The 20,758-nt window shown below is 46.7% G+C and overlaps 1 protein-coding gene across 1 annotated transcript in view; it reads right to left on the reverse strand.

Annotated features, from left to right (window-relative positions):
• Window positions 1-20,546, reverse strand: part of LOC136569484 (serine/threonine-protein kinase PAK 3-like) — a 38,516-nt gene extending 17,970 nt beyond the window's left edge. Inside the window, exons 1-5 of the mRNA XM_066569877.1 lie at window positions 20,480-20,546; window positions 20,381-20,398; window positions 16,607-16,740; window positions 1,789-1,914; window positions 18-143 (exon numbers count right to left, since the gene is read on the reverse strand). Of these exons, the coding sequence (XP_066425974.1) occupies window positions 18-143; window positions 1,789-1,914; window positions 16,607-16,740; window positions 20,381-20,398; window positions 20,480-20,546 (471 nt within the window). The remainder of the gene's footprint in view (window positions 1-17; window positions 144-1,788; window positions 1,915-16,606; window positions 16,741-20,380; window positions 20,399-20,479) is intronic.
• Between the last annotated feature and the right edge of the window lie 212 nt (window positions 20,547-20,758).

A 20,758-nucleotide genomic window follows, 5' to 3' on the forward strand; every position in this document is an offset into this window, starting at 1 on the left:
ACACAACTGGCACTTACACGTTGAGAATATGGTGGTCTGACCACTGATGGAGGCTGGCGCTCATCCACCTCAGTTTGCTCCTCTTTGGCTTCTTCTCCAGGAGCAGCGCGGGCCAGGGGAGAGGCGGCTCTTGCTTCTGTCATCTGTGGCAAGAGAGGAGCATGAGGCACAGGCCATTTCCTATCATGTAGAACCTCATTTCTTTTCAGATCTACCACAACATCTTCTAAGGAAAAAATCATAACGTTTCATGGTGACAGAGGGGTTCTAAATCACAGCCACCAAATTACATGGGCCAATTCAACACCACTCTAGATGGCTATGAAGTTGATTTTCCTCCATGGCTGCCATCAGCAAGCAAGGTTGCCTCAGAAAAACGGAGCTTTTAGAGCTTGAAAGCTCTGAAATGGCAAACTAGGAAAGTGACAGCAATGCCTTTGCTACTGCTGCTGCAGACGTAGAAAACTCAAACTGGACCACAATCCCATCCAGGGCTGCAAAAGGGCAGGAAACATTGTACAGAAGCATCATTGCTTACTGGAAAAAGAGGAAAATGAACAGGCCTTCTCGTGCTAGCAAAACAACGAGCCAACAAACCAGCAGATGGAAGTGCCACCCACTCCAGTGTCTAGAGCCCTTGGATGCAATGAGTGATGAATTTTTGGTGTGAACCAGCCCTTGTGCTGAGCACTGTCATGCAGGGAATGATGGAAGTTTGCCTGAAGGTCCCTCAAGAGCCTCCCACTGTCCAGGCTAAAGCTCCCTCAGCACCTCCTCACTGGCCTTGTGCTGCACCCCCTTGCCCAGCTCCCCTGTCCTTCTGTGCACGCGCTGCAGCCCCTCAAGGACTTTCTGCTGCCCAGGGGCCCACAAGTGCACCCAGCACTGCAGCTGTGGCCGCAGCGCTGCCCAGCACAGGGCCACGCTCACTGCCCTGCTCCTGCTGCCCCACTGCTGCTGACACAGGCCACCATGCCCTGGGCCTTCTTGGCCACCTGGCCACATGCTGCCTCATCTTCAGTGGCTCAAGACCAGCAGTAAACCTGGCTCCTTTTGGCCCATGCAGCTCCCCAGCCACAAATTTGCCCATTTCACTTCAGATACAGCAGGCACCATTGTACAATGGCCTTCCTGTTCTGAGCAACACAAGACAGCAGTCAAGGACTTGCAGCTTCACCCCCACTGCAGGCTCAGAGGCACTTGCCAAAGCTGCAGACTGCACCACAATACGCATCAACAGAAACTGGCCGCTTCTGCTTTTGGCCTCACAAGAAAGCTTCGCGACACCGCACTTTGTTTCTTTGGCCACGCGGCACAGGAATGGCCCCCCACAGCTGCATGGACCACACAATCCTCCCCTTGCAGCTTATCAAAAGCCAAAAGACAGCTGGCCCAAAAGAGACTGTACAAGTGAAGAACTACTCAAGGAAAGTGCTGACCGCTTTCACAAGCCAAACACGCCTTTCCAGAAAGGGAAAACAAACAAACCAAGGCCTGGCACCTCCAGCACTCCCTCCTTTGCCCTTGGCCATAGCACTGCAGAAGCCAAGCGATAGAGCTTCCCTGAGCCAAGCAGCCAGATGCTCTCCCAGAGGCACCAGCCCTTTGCTGCCTCAACATGACAGCTCAAAGGCCAAGTTGTGCGGTCGCTAGCGGGAGGAAATCCCCAGCTCCTGGCAGGACTCCAGCACCCAGCATCCTCAGCCAGCAACAGCAAAGTGCTGCCTGCTCCAAACCTTGCAGCTCTGCCTTGCACTAAAGACAGCACCACACACAACTGGCACTTACACGTTGAGAATATGGTGGTCTGACCACTGATGGAGGCTGGCGCTCATCCACCTCAGTTTGATCCTCTTTGGCTTCTTCTCCAGGAGCAGCGCGGGCCAGGGGAGAGGCGGCTCTTGCTTCTGTCATCTGTGGCAAGAGAGGAGCATGAGACACAGGCCATTTCCTATCATGTAGAACCTCATTTCTTTTCAGATCTACCACAACATCTTCTAAGGAAAAAATCATAACGTTTCATGGTGACAGAGGGGTTCTAAATCACAGCCACCAAATTACATGGGCCAATTCAACACCACTCTAGATGGCTATGAAGTTGATTTTCCTCCATGGCTGCCATCAGCAAGCAAGGTTGCCTCAGAAAAACGGAGCTTTTAGAGCTTGAAAGCACTGAAATGGAAAACTAGGAAAGTGACAGCAATGCCTTTGCTACTGCTGCTGCAGACGTAGAAAACTCAAACTGGACCACAATCCCATTCAGGGCTGCAAAAGGGCAGGAAACATTGTACAGAAGCATCATTGCTTACTGGAAAAAGAGGAAAATGAACAGGCCTTCTCGTGCTAGCAAAACAACGAGCCAACAAACCAGCAGATGGAAGTGCCACCCACTCCAGTGTCTAGAGCCCTTGGATGCAATGAGTGATGAATTTTTGGTGTGAACCAGCCCTTGTGCTGAGCACTGTCATGCAGGGAATGATGGAAGTTTGCCTGAAGGTCCCTCAAGAGCCTCCCACTGTCCAGGCTAAAGCTCCCTCAGCACCTCCTCACTGGCCTTGTGCTGCACCCCCTTGCCCAGCTCCCCTGTCCTTCTGTGCACGCGCTGCAGCCCCTCAAGGACTTTCTGCTGCCCAGGGGCCCACAAGTGCACCCAGCACTGCAGCTGTGGCCGCAGCGCTGCCCAGCACAGGGCCACGCTCACTGCCCTGCTCCTGCTGCCCCACTGCTGCTGACACAGGCCACCATGCCCTGGGCCTTCTTGGCCACCTGGCCACATGCTGCCTCATCCTCAGTGGCTCAAGGCCAGCAGCAACCCTGGCGCCTTTTGGCCCACGCAGCTCCCCAGCCACAAAATTTCCTAAATTACTTCAAATACAGTAGGCACCATTACAAGACACCTGTTTTTTTCTACAGCTGCATCTTCTAAAGAGACAGCATTAAATTTCTTAGAGTAGAATTCCCAGTCACGCTGACTAATTGGAAATCGGCTAATTTTAGTCTATAGGAAATTGCTCTTAGTTCAGTATTCCCCTCTAGGTGCTGTCAGGAAGTGACATTCTGTCAAACTGAGTTTATATTTCTTCCGGGCTCTGAGATGGAAAGTAGGAACTCTCCATTTTAGGCCCATGTTATTTTTGTTGAAGGCATGAAAATGGATTTTCTTTTGGCCTCCCTCTACACTCTACTGCTACTGGCCAAGCTGACAGCTGGGTCCATAATTTCTTAACACCAGGAACATGAAATCTCACTCACCTCAGGATCAACTCCACTGAATACACGCTTCAGGTGACCTGTAGTGGGCAATGGAAAATGAACCAGATGCTTTGAGAAAACTGCTTGGGCTTGTGAAACCCACAAATCAAGTCAACCCAAACAGAGATGATTTCCCATTTCACAACATCCCTCCAGGAGACATGTTTCATTCACACAGCCAGCAAGAGATCAGGACAATATTTTTGCCTGTGCCTACTCTTTGGCCTGCTTTGTCAGTAAATGACTACAAACATGATGAAGAAAATTCAAATTGTTCCTGAACACTTGCTGTTCCTCTTCTACCAAATACATAAAGCAGCTTTTTTAATCTCTCCCTTGGGTCCTTTTTTTTTTTTTTTAAGTCAGTTGCATGCACCAAGTCTCGTTAACTTGCTGGAAACTTGTGCCCAGAAAAGCTTCCCCAAAATCCCCCTGAGCTGCAGCAGTTCTGTTGTGAAACAGCACAACAGTAATTCCAGGATTCTGGAGCAGACTCAGTGCTTTGGAGTTTGCATTTCATTGCAAAGGGAATCTCTATTTTAGCACTCACTAAAGGATCAAGTTAGACAGTCAAATCCCTTCATGACAAAATTTTGGAAGAAAGAAGCTTTCCCTGAATTCTGGGAACAACTGCAGAGTTTTTAGAAGGCATTCCCTGAAGGTCTGCCAGTCTACATTTTCCAAGGTGCCTTGCTTGTCCCAGCAAACTGAAGAAATGGCAGACTCTGCTGCCACAGACTCTCCCGTGGAGGGAACAGAAGCCCTGCAGGTTCCCTTGCAAATGCTGCCCCTGTGGCTACAGACACCCCCTTTTTAGCTGAACACCTTGACAGGAGCTTGACCAAAGCAGTGGCATCCTAATGCTCTTTCTGTTTCAAAATCAGAAGCTCAGTCACTAAGAAAGAGCAGGAAGACAGACAAAAGCCAGGTCAGGTTACACCCTAAGCTAAGCAGAAGAGGAAACATCTACTTACGTGCGAAGTGTGTAATGAAATATGCACCATAAGTAACGCCATATGTGGCGAAAAGGACAGGTGCAAGTCGCTCAATCATTGTAATAGTGCTCTGCAAGTCTGCAGGCTGTGCTCACTCAGTAGGAAAAACAAGGCTCCTGTCAGTGTGCAATAGCCCACTGACAAAAGCCTTGCCCAGGAGGATTCTCCTGAACTGAGCAAGCGCTAGGGCTGCTCTGACACTCAGGCCTTCCGTGCACCAAGACAATGTGGCAACCATGCCCTGACATCACAAAGCAAACGCTCCATGTTGCTCTGTGAGTTTTTGCCAAGCACTAACCAACCTTCCCTACAGCAAACACAAAAGAGCCTGGGAAGTTCTCCTCTGTCACAAAGTAGCACAAATTCCCCTCGTGGGCCAAAGCCTGTCGTTCAAGGGATCCAAGAGGAACTCCAAGAGTGCACAAAGCACCTACAGCCTGTAGCCCAACTGAGCACTCAGATGGGACACAAGCAAAGGAAACCAGAGCAAGAAAATGGCCCAAAGCATTGCCCATCTGAGAAACAACACTTCCTTTAACTTTTTAGAGGTTTATTAAACCTTTAGAAAGGACTGAATAAGGAAAGATTGCAGCACTGGGAGTCTCCACGACTAGCAGCCACATGCTCATCTACAAAAGGGATGCTCTGCCATTCATACCCTTAGCCCCTCCCAATGTTTTGTCAGTCAACTCTTTCTCTGCTGTCCATTGGTGGAGATTACTTTCTTGCACCTTGATTGGAAGTCAGGTGTTGTTCCACCCCTCCTGCTGGTCACAAGCCAGCCCTCCCCAAATGCCCTGACTACCAAGGCTATTACAAGGGGGATAAGAAAGAGGACTATGGGAGGACATATTACAATAACAGCACTTTCCATTTGAACATAATATCTGTCCACATAATAGCTATCTCTTAATTGTGAGAGCCAACTACTACATAACTCACCTATATTGCACAGAAGCAGGAGAGAAGGCACTGTTGGCATCACAGCTGAAATCATTCCTTACAAATCTCCCCACATGTTTGCACATTTATTGGACATGGCCAGGACTCCTGTGGATGTACATCTCTGCCTTTCTTCCCCTTTGGAAGCAGTCAACCTGGCAACTTGTGGAGAAACCAAGGCCTTTGTGGGGGCTGCATTGCTCTGCACACACCCAGGACACGTGTGGCACAGAGCTTTGGTGCCTAAAAAGATCAACCAGAGGAAAACAGCTGGAAAAGCTTTCATTTTGACCTTTCTCACCTGCTAACAGAAGTTGCCAAAATGAAAGTTTCCAAGCAGGGCCTGATCCCTGCTGCCAGCTGAGGGTTAGAAAGAAGGCATCACTTTATTTCAGTGCTGGGTGCATAGGGAATCACTTCCCTAAGGCCTGCACAGCCAGCAATCTCACCTACCAGTTTGTATGCATGGAGCTAAGACATGTTCAATACTTTGCTGAAACTCACAGGCTAAACATTACACCAGATTTATTGACATATTCCAATCACTTCTCAGAATTTTTTGACATCAGAGTAGGAGTGTCCTGTAGGTCCCTGGTGGTCGCTGCCACAGGTTCAGGAGGAGACCCATGCACAAAAGAACCTAAAACACAACTGAGCTTGCAAAGCAAATTTATTCCATTAGTTGCAGTAGCAAATAATACATACCAACCCCTGGATTCCCAAAAATCCACTGAGCAGGAGAAGGAGATGGAGCGTGGTGCTCGGCACCGGGGAAGGTAGGCAGTGCACTTCCAGGACATCCCCTGGATCAAAACAGTGTGCATCTCATCCTTCTCACCCTTCCAGCTCAGAACCAGGCCTTGTATCTCCTGCTCAGGAGTGCCATTTTCCCAGTTACGGCATCAGCTCACACATGGCTGGCTGTGAGATGATGGCTCAGGATGACTCCATGACTCCCTGCCACCAAGGGCTCCATTATGCACTGTTCCCCTTTCAAAGCTTGACTGCTCACCGATTGACCAATAGATTGTTTCTCTTTCAAGGGTCAAGGTCCCACCTGTTAAACAAGACACTTTTCTTCATTGTCTTGTCAACCTGCTCAAACATGGATCAAACATGGCAGGGCCTGGGACACGACTCCGGTTCCTGACACAGTCATTTGGGAAATAATCCCATTGCTCAAACTCTCCTTTGGTGGCCAAGAGCCTCCTAAAAACACTTTCTTCCCTTTGAATGCATTCCAGCTGCCTTCTTAGCAGGACCACTCTCCTTATTCTCAAGGCCAAGATAGCCACTTGCACACAGTAAGCACTGCAGTGGGGGAATACAGGGTTCAGCACTCCTGTTAAAGCTAAAGGAATTCACAAGACTAAGCCCTGTTTGTTACACTTAACGCCTCTCCTTCCTATTCTGGGAATCAAACACAAGCGTTTCATCAATACACCCTGCAAGTGCTCCTGCTGAGTGAAGCCACATTGCTGTGTCAATAAAGCAGGTGGGACTGAGTTTCTTCATGCAGGGAAAGCCAATTCTTTATTCACATAACTCATTTTTATATTGTTTTCACAGACCTCGTGTTCAACTCCAACTGGCTGGTAGTTTCCTTGCCACACAATTGATTGCTTAGAAGGTGTTTTGGTGTGTACATGCTAAGACTCTCTCTTCTTAAGACTCACTCTTACTTAGGTGATTACATTTTTCTTTTGTGGACGCTCATAGGACAGATTTCTTGTTTATTCCAGATGCAAACAGTTTTCTTAGCACAATAGCTTGTTGTGCTAACTGCACTCATGACTATTCCCATGGGAAGTTAGCTGGCTGCACGTAGAAGACCTAACAGGCGAGCTGGGAATTTCCCATAGCAAGGCCTGATTTTATAAGGACTTTCTTTTCTAATAACCCTACCTGTGTGCAACACATTATGACTTTCTTTCAGAAATTAATGAAGAAAACACAAATTGCCTACTGAAAGGCTTCTGCCCCCTTCCAAATCAGTTCACTCCTCAAGCAAAAGCCTCAGGCACATCCCTGACTGCCTCTCTCCCAGCAGCTCAGAGCTGCACTGCACAGCGCTTGCTGTGTGCCAGAGAGCACCAAGCAGGCTGGCCTGGTGGGCCTGAATATTTCTGCCAAACACTCTGCACCTCACACCTTTGCTCTGGCTGAGTGCAGAACTGCAGGATTGCAGGCGCTTCCTGCCAGAGCTGCGTGAGGCGCTGGCTCCTGCAGACGTGCCCTGCCAAGCTGTCCCTGTCTCACGCTGGCCTCGCTTCCCCTGGCAGAAGTGCCGGGCCTGAAGGAGGCTGCCCTGTGCTCCAGCCTGCCGAGCAGCCCGGCTCCCTGCCCCGGTGCCCAGAGTGCTGCACACACTGCTGACCTTGGCCAGGAGTTTCAGGGCAGCCGGCAGAAGAGGAGGAATCCTCAGCCAGCCCAGCGGCCCTCGGCTGCCCTTGGCCTTTCTCTGCTCCTGGGCACACTCCAGACGGCCAATGCCTCCAGGCTGGGCTGTGCTCAGTGTTATAAATAAAAAATCTGACAATTTTTTTTGGGAAAAAGAAAAAGAGTTGCAAAACCAGTTGGACCGGTTGCCAGCCAAGGTGAAGTTCTACCTATTTGGTATTGTAATCACGGGTCCTTTTAGTTAATTGCTCCTTTTGTATAGGAAAGACCCTGCCTGAGGCTAATTTCATAGTTCTATTCCCCAGACAGTGAGGGGAGGGGACATGGGAGGGAGGCATCAGAGAGAATGCAAAATTAACCACCAGGACCAGCATGCCATGGGAGGCTACCCCCACCAAACTTACCAAAAAGACCCCAAAAACAATGAGCCAATACAGAATTAAGAGATTAGAGTGATGTCTGGACCTAAGGAACAGAGTACCGAGCCTGCAGAGATGCTGAAAACCTTTATTGCCCCTTGCCCTAAGCAGAAGACTTCAACTGAGATCAAGACCCTGGATGGCAAATCTAAAAGTGGGGAAAGATGGGGTACGCCCACTGCTCTCATGAGGGTGAGACGCCCAGCTCTGCCCTTTAGGGGACAAAGCTGCACATTCCTCCTCCTCCGAGGTACCCTGGGAGTGGCGACAGCAAACCACGGACCTGTCGAGCTTCCCAACCTTGAGCTTATCACTTTTAATAAATGCATTAAAAGGAGAGAAAGTCTCCTGCCCTGTTTATTTCAGCTGGGGCCTCGTCCGGGATAGCCATGTCCAAAGAGGCCACCAGGACTGGCCATCTTGGACCTCCAGGACAGCTGGCTATCAGGAGCAGAGAGATCGGCTCAGGACCAGTGACGCAGAGGAGCACCGGACTGGTGAGAAATCCGGCGGCGGGAGTAGGAGGCGAGTGAGTGGAGCGTGAGTGAGACGAGAGCGGGCAGCTCGGACCCTCGCCCTCAGTGTGGAGCCCTCAGTGCCGCGGTTGCGAACCCCCACGAGCGGGCCGGCCGGGAACAGAGGGAAGCGAGTGGAATAAGCGTGAGTGAGTCGTCTCCTAAGGGGCAGAGAGGGCCCCCCCTCCGGGCGTGAAGAGGAAATAGTGTATGAGTGGCACACACCCCAAAAGTCCTGGCAGAGGGAAGTCAGGCAGATTGCAAGTCCCGAGAAGGATTCGGGCAAGCTCACAAGCCCTGCAGGCAAATCAAGTCCTGACAAAGGGGTCAGGCACAAATCCCAGTGAAGGAAGCTGGGGTTGGTTTTTAAGTCCTGATATGGTGAGGCCTAACATTTGGAAGGTTAGGCAAACTAGAAATCAGGCAGCTGTTTTTCCTGACAGAGGGGAGTCAGGCACGACTCGGGCTCTTATGCCAGGGTTTCGTGTTTTTAAGTCCTGATAGGTATAAGATCTGATATGAGTAAAGTTGGGCAATCAAGAGATCAGACAGTTGTTTCAGTGTAAAGTCCTGAGCGTCAGGCAAATATATTTTTCATGAGACTACCTGTCAGTAGAGGCACCTTTGGGATTTTTTCTGTTGAGACCCGAAAAATGGGAGAGTGTAATAGTAAGAAGACAGGCAAGAGATTGAGGAATATACCTCCAATAGTCTCTTAGGGGAACTGTTAGAGAAATGGGATTCTGTAGAGGCCACAGAGGGATTAGATAAGGTGAAGATGATCCACTACTCTGTACAAGTCTGGCCAGAATTAGAGGTACCAGGAGGATGGCCTTGGTGTGGGACAAGGGACAAGTGGATGTGTCAACAACTGAGTCATTATCTGACAGCTGGGGAGGATACCGATCCTGAGCAATTATTGTATGTAGCTTGCTGGTTAAAGAGTGCTACTGGGGATGAAGGTGTGCGAATTTGTAAGGTGCAGAAGAAGAAAGAGGGGAATGAAGGAGGGGATGCTAGAATTGGAAAAAAATGGGACCCCTTGGATTATTTGCCTCCTGCTGCCCCTCCACCTTTTAATCCTCTTCCTTGGGCACCTCAAATGGCAGATCCGGTTCTTCCCCCGGCTGCCATCTCACTACCGCCTTCTCAAATTCCTTCTTCTACCTCTTTGGCTTCCCCTATGGTATCTCCCAGTATCTCCCCTAGTAACCACTCTCTCACCACCCCCTTCGGCTCCTCCAGTTCCTTCTGCACCACTACCAGTGCCTACTCCACCTGCTGCATTCTCCACCCCTTCTCCAGCTCCACTTAATATGTACTCAAGCTCTTCTCCCCCTCCTGTTGCTGTCCCTTTACCTCTTCCTAGTTGGGACACAAATGCCTCCTTGCCTGCTAAACAGTTACCACCAAATACACCTGCTGATCTGCAGAAAGTTTAGGGTAATCCTCATATCTCTCAAATGAGTAGTTTGGCGTCTGGGCCATACTGTAGTACCAGATCCAGGACCTCCAAGGCAGAGAGACTTTTTCCCCTCAGAGAAGTTCCTATGGGAGGAGTAGTGGGAGGTGTTGGCTTTGTGAATGCTCCTCTAACGGCTTCTGAGGTGAAAGGATTCAAGAAAGAGTTTGGGCATTTAGTTGAGGACCCAGCGGGCATAGCCAACCAAGTGGATCAATTCTTAGGTCCAAATATCTAGACTTGGGGAGAGATAAATTCCATTCTAAATATTTTATTTTCCCCAGAAGAGGTCCAGATGATTAGGGCGGTTGGCATAAGAATTTGGGAGAAAGACAACCCTCTGGGACCCCAGGTGCCATCAGGTGAACAAAAATTGCCACTAATGGATCCCAGCTGGAACCCTAATCAAGAGGAAGGGAGGAAGGCCATGATGGAATATAGATCTTTGATAATACGGAGGATCAAAGAGTCAGTTCCCAAAGGAACTACTACCAAATTGGCATTTGAGGGTGCACAAGGGAAGGATGAAGCTCCTGCTGCTTGGCTTAATCGCCTAAAGCAGAATTTCCAACTGTACTCTAAAATAGACCCAGACACCAGAGAAGGTCAAGTGCTACTAAAGGTCCAGTTTGTTACCAAATCTTGGCCTGATATAGGGAGAAAACTGGAAAAGACTGAAGATTGGCAAGAGAAGGACATTAATGAGTTATTAAGAGAAGCATTGAGGGTGTATTTAAGGAAGGAAGAAGAAAAAGCAAAGGCCAAGGCTAGGATCATGGTTGCAGTAGCCAGAGAAAGTGTGGGGTGGGCAGGTCCCCCACCAGGAGGAGGCAAGGATAGGCCTCTTGTACTGTCAGGCACCAGAGGGATGGAGAGACCTCAAGTCCCTTTGAGTGAACAACACTGCTATTATTGTGGAGAAACGGCTAAGTGGAAGGATATCCAATAGCACCAGGACTGGCCAGTAACATCTCAACTTGTAATAAGTGATGTGAAAGTAAAAAGTACCTTACTGTTGTCTTCTTTTGTGTGTAAGAGTGAGTCACAAACAAAACCAGGCTAGTGTTCCCCAGGCAGGTGGGGCTTTAGCTGAAGGGTGTGTGTGACCTGCACACCAGGCCAGTGTTCCCCAGATGTGTGAGGGGGCCATAGCTGAAGAGCGTGAGTGACACACAGACAGCCTCACAGGGGAACGAGCACCGGAGGCAACCAGAGTCAGAGCCCTTCCAAGAGGCCCAGAGATCCTGAGACCTAGAGGCCAATGCCAAGGTGAGGCAGAGGCCACAGAGATTTACTAGCAATAAGGATCCACTTTGTGTCTTGAGGGTGTGAAGGAATGTGTGAAAGTGAATGAGAAATAAAAGAGAGTGAATGTAGACAAATTAAAGTATAGGTAATGTAGATTGTGCATTATAAGTTTTACCACATCTCCTTGGAAGGAGGTGTATCGTGTTGAAAAATAGTGTGAGAAAAAATTTGTTTTAAGTGTAAGGGGTTGAAAGAAAAGTAGTATTTAAGCTGTCAGTGAAAGTAAGAAACAGAGGCAAGAGATGAATGATAAGATCTTGAAAATAGAACAGAAAACCAGTAAGTTAAATACACAGAAAAATAGGAGAATAAAAGCACTTTTGGAGTTAAGTTAGCTAACAGAAATACAACTCCCTGCAGAATACAGAGTATGCAGAAGTTGATGAGAGAAACATGCAAGCTATAGAAAAAGAGAAATTAATCAATTGTACATAACATTAACCGAAGAAACTGAGTTTTGATAGAATCATAAAATAGCAGAGCATTAATGCCTATATTTGAAAGCCTGTTTCAGATACTCCTCACTGCTAATTCAACTGTGCAAACCAAAGGAAAAAAGTTGAACCCACATCACCAGATTCCACATCACTCTCACCCCCTGGCATTGGACCAGGATTCAACATCAGTTTGTCCCTCTGGCATTGGACCAGACTCCACATCACTCTCACTCCCTGGCATTGGACCAGGATTCAACATCACTTTGTCCCTCTGGCATTGGACCGGACTCAACATCAGTTTTTCCCTCTGGCATTGGGCCAGAGTTCACACCACTCTCACCTCTGGGACTGGACAAGAGTCAACCACATCACAAGTTAATTCACCTGAGTACACCGTTATAAAAGGACCAAAAGACTTAAAGTTGACTCTCAGAAGGAAGAGTCAAAAGACTGAACTATATAGGAAAGGGGTTTGGTATCAGAACCATAACATAGCTTAAAATGTTTCAAGACAGTTCTGTGTGTAAAATAAATTTGTAAAAAGTTTAAGACTGTAAATAAGTAATTCTGGTTAAGTTCCCCCAATTTGGTTCAAAATTAATACAAGTTAATCCTCTGCAGAGCACTCCCCTAAGAGAAACCAAACTTAGTAGAGAACAGACCAAGAGAAGCAGGTAGAAGGGACTCTAAAGAGCTTGTAAGTTTCTTCTCAGTAAAATTCCCCAAGAGGCCAGGCCGGGTGGGCAGGCTGTGCAAGATGACCCATACCGGACTCTTGGGAAGGGTAGTAATGATGGCTCTAATTGCTGGTGGTGCTCTGGGGAGCCCAGGAGAGCCGTGCAGTAAGTGCTACCAACCCCTCTATGAGGAGGAAAAAGGGAGCTCCTTGTCTAGAGTCCACCTCAGTTCTAAGCCTAATTGTGTTAACCTCTCCCAATTGGTCCTTTATCAAGAAGATAAGAGAATGTATGGGATAGCTGGAATACTGCCACTTTTAGGCAGCCACTCCTGGGAGAGTGCCCTATAGGAGAAGCCTGGTTGTGCTTTGAATGTGATGCTGCTGAAGCAAGCTCAGTAGATCTAGTCAAAAGAAAAGAAATGGTAAAAACAGTAAGAAGGGTGGTTTGTAACAAGTATTTAGCAGTAAAGAATTTGGCTACCCGGTGGATCCCAAGAGATCCAAATAAATTAGAGTCTGTTGAGAAAAGAAAAGAAAGAGACAAGTGTACCCACCATGAAGTATATGAATGTTATGAGTGTACTGAAAAAGGGATCAACCCCTTTTAGAAAATGGAAGAACGGTGTAGATATTGGGAATGCCCAACAGAAACTAATAACACATTTCAAGAGAGCCTTAAACACCTGGTTTTGATCTCTAGTACTACAGCATACACTAAATTGTCAAGAGATTGGTCTGGCAGCTGCACTGCTAGAATGATAAAACCAAGAAACTGGATCAAGTTTAGGAGTTGCTATACACAATGATTTAAGAGAAACCAAACAGCAAAAGCAAAGTGCAATAGAAATTAAGAGAATCCAAAATTGTAAGGACCAAGTTCAGACCCCAATATCTATGTTAAACAGAATCATCAGACTCCAAGCAGTATTAGAGATAAAGAATGCAATCATTAGAAACATCTCAAATGAAATAAAAAAACTAGCATGTATAAATAACCAAGAACAAACTCCTACACTTGATTCCAGTTGGTAAGATAACCTATAGATTTAAAAAAAAAAAATGTATGGGAAAAAGTTGTTTTCCTCACTGTGTGTATACATGGAAGATTGCTCCTTTTACTATGCTTATTTCCCTGTTTCATTAAAATAATAGTATTGGCCCTACAGACCAAGCTAAAAATCTCAAAAAAATTCTAACCTGAAAAAGAAAACCAAGAAAAGTAACCAAGTTGAATAATCATGATTACCAGAGTGCTCAAGAAATTTATTTTAAAAAAATTAAAGAAATATGAAGCTCATGAGTCAAGAATTGCAAGTTGATGTGAGCTTAAGTTTAAGCTGGATCAAAGAAAAAGAGGAGGGACTGTTATAAACAAAAAATCTGCCAATTTCTTTTGGGAAGAAAAAGAGTTACAAAACCAGTCAGACTAGTTGTTGCCAAGGTGGAATTGTACCTGTTTTGTTATTGTAAACACGGGTTGTTGTAACTAATTGCTCCTTTTGTACTGGTAAAGCCCTGCCTGGGGCTAAACTGTACTTCTGCCCAGGCAGTGAGGGGAGGAGAGGTGGGGGGGGGGGGGCATCAGAGAGAATGCAAAATAGCCTCGAGACCAGCATGCCATGGGAACCTCATCAAACTTACCAAGAAGACCCCAAAAACAATGAGCCAATACAGAATTAGGAAATTAGAGTGGTGTCTAGACATGAGGAACAGAGTGCTGAGCCTGCAGAGATACTGAGAACCTTTGTTGCCCCTCACCCTGAGCGGAACTCATCTGAAACCAAGACCCCAAGTAGGACTCACTGGAGAGTTGCAAACTTGGGGTTATGCCCTATGGCTCTTGTGAGGATGGGACCCCCAGCTCTGCCCCCAGTGGACAAAGCTGCACATTCCTTCTCCTTCGAGGCACCCTGGGAGAGACCTGTCGAGCTTCCCAATTTTTAGCTGATCACCTTTATAAAAGGCATTAAAAGGAGAAAAAGTCTCCCGCCCTGTTTATTTCAGCTTCTTTTCTTGGCCCTGTCCCTTGGGTCTTGCCCTCAGTTTTTATGTGTTCTTTGTTCCTGAGAGGAAATTTCCCATCCCTGGGAAATTTCCCATCCCAGTGTTCCCACACTGCCAAGGTGGGAACATGCTGCTGAAGTGCTGCCTTGGTGGGATGGAAGCTCAGCTGCATCAGAGATTTGTGAGAGCTTCATTTGAGGGCTCTGCTAATTAAATCCCATCAAGGAATGGCCCTGCTCCTGGCAGGGAAGAGTTTCCCAATTACCAGGCCCAATAGACGCCAAGGAAATGAATCTGTAGTCTCAGTGGAGCAACTCCTTAGGCACCTGGGATCTTCCTGAGCCAGGCCAAGAACCCCTGAGGGCTGGTGCACTAGGAAACCCTAGCCCCAAACAAACACATCTAAATATCCAGAAGAGGAGAAAGGAGAGGTCATGGAGACCCTTAGGAAATAGCATTCCACTGAGGAGCCCTGGTTGATGTGCTCACCTTCCCCTAGGCTGAGGCATTGCTGTCATTGCCCTTTTCAGAAAAGGACTTTCAGCTCCCTTTGCTGCAGCTTTACCACAAAGAATCTTGTTATGCCCAAATTCTTACTAAAGCTGGTGTTTGGTTGATTTTTCTGGTTCTCCTGCCTCTGGTCCTGTCTGTCTGTTCTCCCATTCTTTGTCCAGTTCTTGGAAACATTTCTCACAAGCTTTAAACTTCAACAGTAGAGACACCTAATTTCTTCCTTCCTCTCCTTTCAAAATGTGCTCAGCTAGAGCAACTTTGGTCCCTCTGGCTGTATCCCCAGTGGCTTATTCCTGACACATCAGGAGGGCCAGGACGCTGCATTATTTCTGCAGTCATTTTGTCATGGCTGCTGGGAATTTTGGCAGAGATGTCGTGTGGCTTAGAGTCTCAGTGCTCCCTGTGCTTGGAGGCTGCATTTGAAGTCTGCTCCTGAAATCAAACTGGGAAGTTGTTGATTTGTGACATTTCTTCCTAGGGTCTAGTGTTTTCCCTGTAAACCTAATTTGCATGGAAGGTGCACCTGTCAGAGGTTTGTCTCATGGGTGTCCCTTCTGTGAAGCAGGGAATCTCCTGCCTTCCTCCATCCCCTCCCTGCAGGAAATACCAGATACAAAGTGAAAGGAGTTCATCCCAGGCTCTTACACTATTCATTATCTTGCTGAAAACATTCAGAATGTTTGAGTAAAGCTTGTAAATGATGAAGAATCCTGAAAAGTGAGAAGGAACACGGCATCCTGCCTTTCCAAGGGGAACCTGGGCTGCTGAGAGTCCCTGCCATGGTGTAAGAGCTGTTAGAAGGAATGAGAGTAGAACCCACTCCCCTTTCCCTGGAAGTTGCTCCTGGGATTACAGGTTCTGGCAGCAAGCTGGCTAAAGTATGGTGTGGTAATGCTGCTGGTAGATTTTGGGGAACAAATGCTTCTTCAACCAGGACCTGGCTCATGAACAAACTGTCTGCATCTTCAAACAGCTTTGCTACAGCAGCAGGAGTTCCTTTTACAGCTGAGAACAGCAACCTGAACTGAACAGCCCCAGCAGAGCTGCAAATCCCCTCTGTCCATCCCCAGTGTATCACCTTTCTACTGAAATGAGCTTTGTGTGCACTCTGCCCAGGTTGGACTCCCTCTGCTCCTGGTAGGAAAAGGATACTTCAAATAATCTGCATTAGTTTCACAGAGGAGTTTTGGAAACTCCTTTTCTCACTTAGCAAGAAAAATTCTTGGTTTTGCTTTAAAATAGTAGCTTATTTCAAGCTCCTTTTGGAAGTGACTGGGTTTCTTTTGGTGGATAGAATTTAAACACTGATAAACAGTGAAAATTTTAGATGGTCTGTTTGCCAGAATGTACAGGAAGAATTCAAATTTATCAGGACTAGAAGTACTGGGCTAAAAGAAGTAAAGGGATGACAATCTTTATCAAAAGGTTTTCTAAATTCAGTGTCTGATGTGCTGAGGCCTCAGCAGCAAGTCTGAGCCAGAGCTGACTTACAAGATGAATCCTGGGGTCATCAAGCCCATCAGTATTTAGCTAAAAATAGACTACAAAGACACTTATGCTAGCTCTGCATAACCTCATGAAGTTATCTGCAAGAAACATATCACTTTAGGAAACTTTCCCAACTGACATGAACACGGGCTTCTGTAGGGTATTTTAGGGGAAACTCCTCCCAGCCCAGGCCTGAGCTCTGGCCGAGGCCTGGCCCTGGCTGGTGGGGAAGTGTGCCATCAGATCCAGCAGTAGGTGTGCTAAGGATGCAATCAGGTCACTTTGCCCTTCTCGCAGCTGTTGCAGCACGGGCACCTCAGGCAGGCCTGCAACACACACACAGAGCTGAGAGGGGCCCTGCGGCTGCTGTGCTTTGGCAGGGCAGTCATTCCTCCCCTCAACACAAGGGCAGTGGATTTCAACTGCAAAGCCTCTCTTTGCAATGGGATTGCTTTTGCCCGGCAGCCTCCATGGGCAAGGGCTTTGTGGGAGAAGGGCCCATCTCAGCCTGTGTCCTGGAAACAGAGCCAGGAAAATGAGCAGATCCTGCTGCCTTCTGCTACTGCTGATCCTAGCAGCAACTCCCTGTCACTTCCTCCAGGAAGCTTCACACAAAGGGCTTCCATCATTTCAGCACTTGTGAGATCTTCTTGATGCCCAGTTCTCCAGCCTCCTTCTGGATTTTGGGGCATCTCAGCACTTGTGTCCATGGCCCTTCCTTCATGCCCAGCCTTTCAGCAGTCACAGTCACTGCTGCCTCCCCCTTGCTGCAGCTCATTTGCCAAAGTGCTGCCAAAGGCAGCGGAGCTGGCTCAGGATCCCTGCTGGCTTTTGGTCAGGGATGAGCTCCAGAGGGACACTTGGAGCGCTTCCTAAAGAGCTGCCCATGGGATGGGGGGCAGATTTGTCCTCCCCGGGTGGCTCCTGCTTGGATTCTGCGCTCACTGGAGTCCGGGAGTTTTCTCAGCAGGCCTCTGCAGCGAGTTCTGAGCCAATGGGGGGCTCTGCTGCCAGCCCAAATCTGCGCTTCCCTTGCCCAGCCTGAGTGCAGGTGGGGCATGTGCTGGGCATGGCTGGAGATTTGCATGGCCAAAATCCTCCAGCATTTACATCTGCTCATGGCTTTGGGGAGCACAAATCACAGAACACCCATCGCAGCTGACAAATGGCATTTCTTGCAGTTTGCCACAGCCGCACTGCTGATCCACAAATACACGAGAATCAATTTCAGTTGAAAAATGTCATTTATTACAAATTGCTACACCCACATTGACAATACAGAACAAGACAAATCTCAACTTAGGTTAAAACCAGGAATTCATTAGACTATTACAGCCAGACTAGTTAAAAATATAAAAATACAACTTCAGTTAAAAAAACCAAACTTATAGCCAACCTCTACAACAACTCCCTAGACACAAAGATCAATTAGGTATTTAACAACTTAATTTGTTACATACTACTACAAGCATACAGCCCATATGGAAATACAAAAATGTGGATTCTCTCTCTAAGTAATCCTGTACCAACAACTCAGAGAATTATACATAGAACCAATAGAATTATACAACTAGAACACTCCATACATATTGAAACAGAACTAAAACCACATGTAGACACAAATATATATAAATACATATATAACAATCTACAGATGCAAATATGGATTAAATATCACAGATAACATACAACATGTATTTAAACAGATATATAAGACAAACCTATCTATAAATACAAAAAAATGTGCCAAGCTAAATATCCATACAAATATACAGCTGTACATCTCAATATATATGTAAATATAATTACATATAGAAATAGGTCAATATACATATAAAAATATAAAAATAGACATATATACCAACACAAATAGGAATATCCCTCTTTAAAAAGACATATACAAAAAACTCCATCAATACGAATAGATACCTACACAACTGTATACTTATTGAAATCTAAACACAAAAAGATATTACAACATACATAAGAAGCTAGATACACCTACACAAAATATGTAACTGCAAACGTGTATGCATATATTTGTACATATATACATAGCACATTTATAAATATAATAAGTATTGTATTTCTAGAAATATAGTAAGTATCATATGTATAGAAATATACCAATACAAATAGCAAGATATGTACAGATTGATGTAATTATCACTGCCTGTGTGCAAGTCCATAGAAGTCCAAGCAGAGGGATCCCAGCTGCCCCATCTTCAAAGCCTCTCCCTCAGTCTCCTCCTCCCGTGCAGAGCAGCTCTCCTGGACAGCGACAGCAGACGGGACACCTGGCAAGCAAAGGGAACACTGAGTGAGTATGGGGACGTTTTCCTTGGCAGCAGCTGCACTTGCATCAGGGAAGAGGAAATGTCAGAGCCTTCCCAGGGGGGTCAGAAAGAGAAAGCAACCGAGCGGGCCAGGCTGGGGTGAGCGCAGCCGCGGCGGGACTGTCCCGCAGCCCCGGCAGCCCGGCAGAGCCGGCACAGCTCCCGGGCCCTGCTGGCACAGCTGCCTTGCACAAGTGTTATAATTTGTGGTGAGGAACCAATCACCGACAAGTGAGTCCAAATGAAATGTAATTTATTAATTGGCAGAGCAAGCGATAATAGGCAAATTACAGCGCTGGGTGCAGCCGGGCAGTCTCCGCTCCACCAACGGCTCGCACCCACCTGGCGGTTCAGGCCTCTCTTTGATCTGTCCTGGTTGCGTATTTTCCGGTGTTTTCTGCGTCTGCGCCGATAGTTGCTAGGGGGTCTTTTTCTGCCTTTTGGTGGTCGTTTGGAGGAAGGCTCCCGTCCTCTCTCTCAGAGTTTTGATGACCCTGCAATAGCCTTTACCATATATAGGCGTGTGGCTGCATACATATTGCATATTCAGCTTTTCAACATATTAGCTTGTGACATATTGCCGTTTAAGCCTTATGACATTTTGCAACATATTAGCCCATTATATTTATTTAACTTTTGGTTTTTCATCAGCTTCCCTTTTTTTTTCTTTTTAATAGACTTGATGAACAAACTTGAGAAATTAACCCATTACAATGCCCCCCCTTTTCTTTTGACTATTTTGTTCATCAAATCATTTTAACTCACATTGATTCAAGGTGGCCTCCTCCCCCAGTTCAGGATCCTCTGTTACAGGTTCATATTTGGTTCTAATCAGAAGCAGATGGGCTGCCTCCAGCCTTCCTTTTACTATTTCAATCATTTTATTGAATATACAAGGCCCAAAAGTCAGCCCAAGGATTAACAGAATTACTGGTCCCCCTATTGTGGAGAGTAGGGTGGTTTGATAGGTTTAAGTGGGCCTCACTTAACTCTGCTGACTTTAAGAAATGTTCTATCTACTCAAATTAGCGTCCATGTGAATGGCTAATGTCCCCCTGCCTCTCTAGTGACTTATCCCAATGCCCACATCGATATTAAATAGATCTGCCAAAAAAGGGTGCAGTCCTACTCTAAAATTTCACATGTGTATTTTCCTGGGGAGCTGCCCTTTGGATACCCTGGAGTGGGTTATTTTTCCAGGGAACTTAATGTTTGAGAGGCAGTTGTTGGAACTTCTCTAAGCGCATCCCACTCTGGGTTGCAGGTCCCTTTGCCTTTTCCTCTCTGCCTCTCCCGTCGATCCGGTTGCACGGGGTTAACCATCTTCTCGGCGGCACAGGTATTTGCTTAGGGATCCTTTTCATTCCTGCCTTACTCGATATGATTCCCAATTCTTATCCTTTATCAAAGGAGAGCTGCAATCGATACCAAGCAGCTGTCTCCGGTGGTATCCTTTTATGATTTGGGCTACAAAGGGAGTGGGTTCATTGGTATGAGAACAATGTGTCTCTGGATTTATACCCTTAGTAAAGATTCCCCACCACTCTTGAGATTCATATTTTACCTATTTTCCCGAAAGCTCCCCTAATCTTAGAATGGTTTCTGTTAATTCCGGTGGCAATGGACCCACCACCGTTCTTGGCAAATCCTGCAGACAAGACATACAAAGAGATAACATTCACACCCCTTAGTCCCACAATATACAGTGTAATCTTTGGGTAGTGCATACTAGCATCCATGGCTTTTTGTCTTTTTTTGGGAGTAAACCCGTAGGCGACGTTGACGCCAATATTCATTCTCGGCATGCCACTTGATACTAAGTACAGAATGAGGATAAGGCACAAATACATTTTTGTCACACTCAAAAGTGATTATGCGCGATTTCTTACAATAAGCCAAAAGAGTAATATATGTGCAGATTTCGTTAGCGCTAATTGACTGGTAAGCTTGTTCTCTATTCTCGAATAATTGGTATATGTTTTGAACAGGACTGGGCCCACCAATAAAT

Source organism: Molothrus aeneus (assembly GCF_037042795.1).
Source record: "Molothrus aeneus isolate 106 chromosome Z unlocalized genomic scaffold, BPBGC_Maene_1.0 scaffold_33, whole genome shotgun sequence".
Lineage (NCBI taxonomy): Eukaryota > Metazoa > Chordata > Aves > Passeriformes > Icteridae > Molothrus > Molothrus aeneus.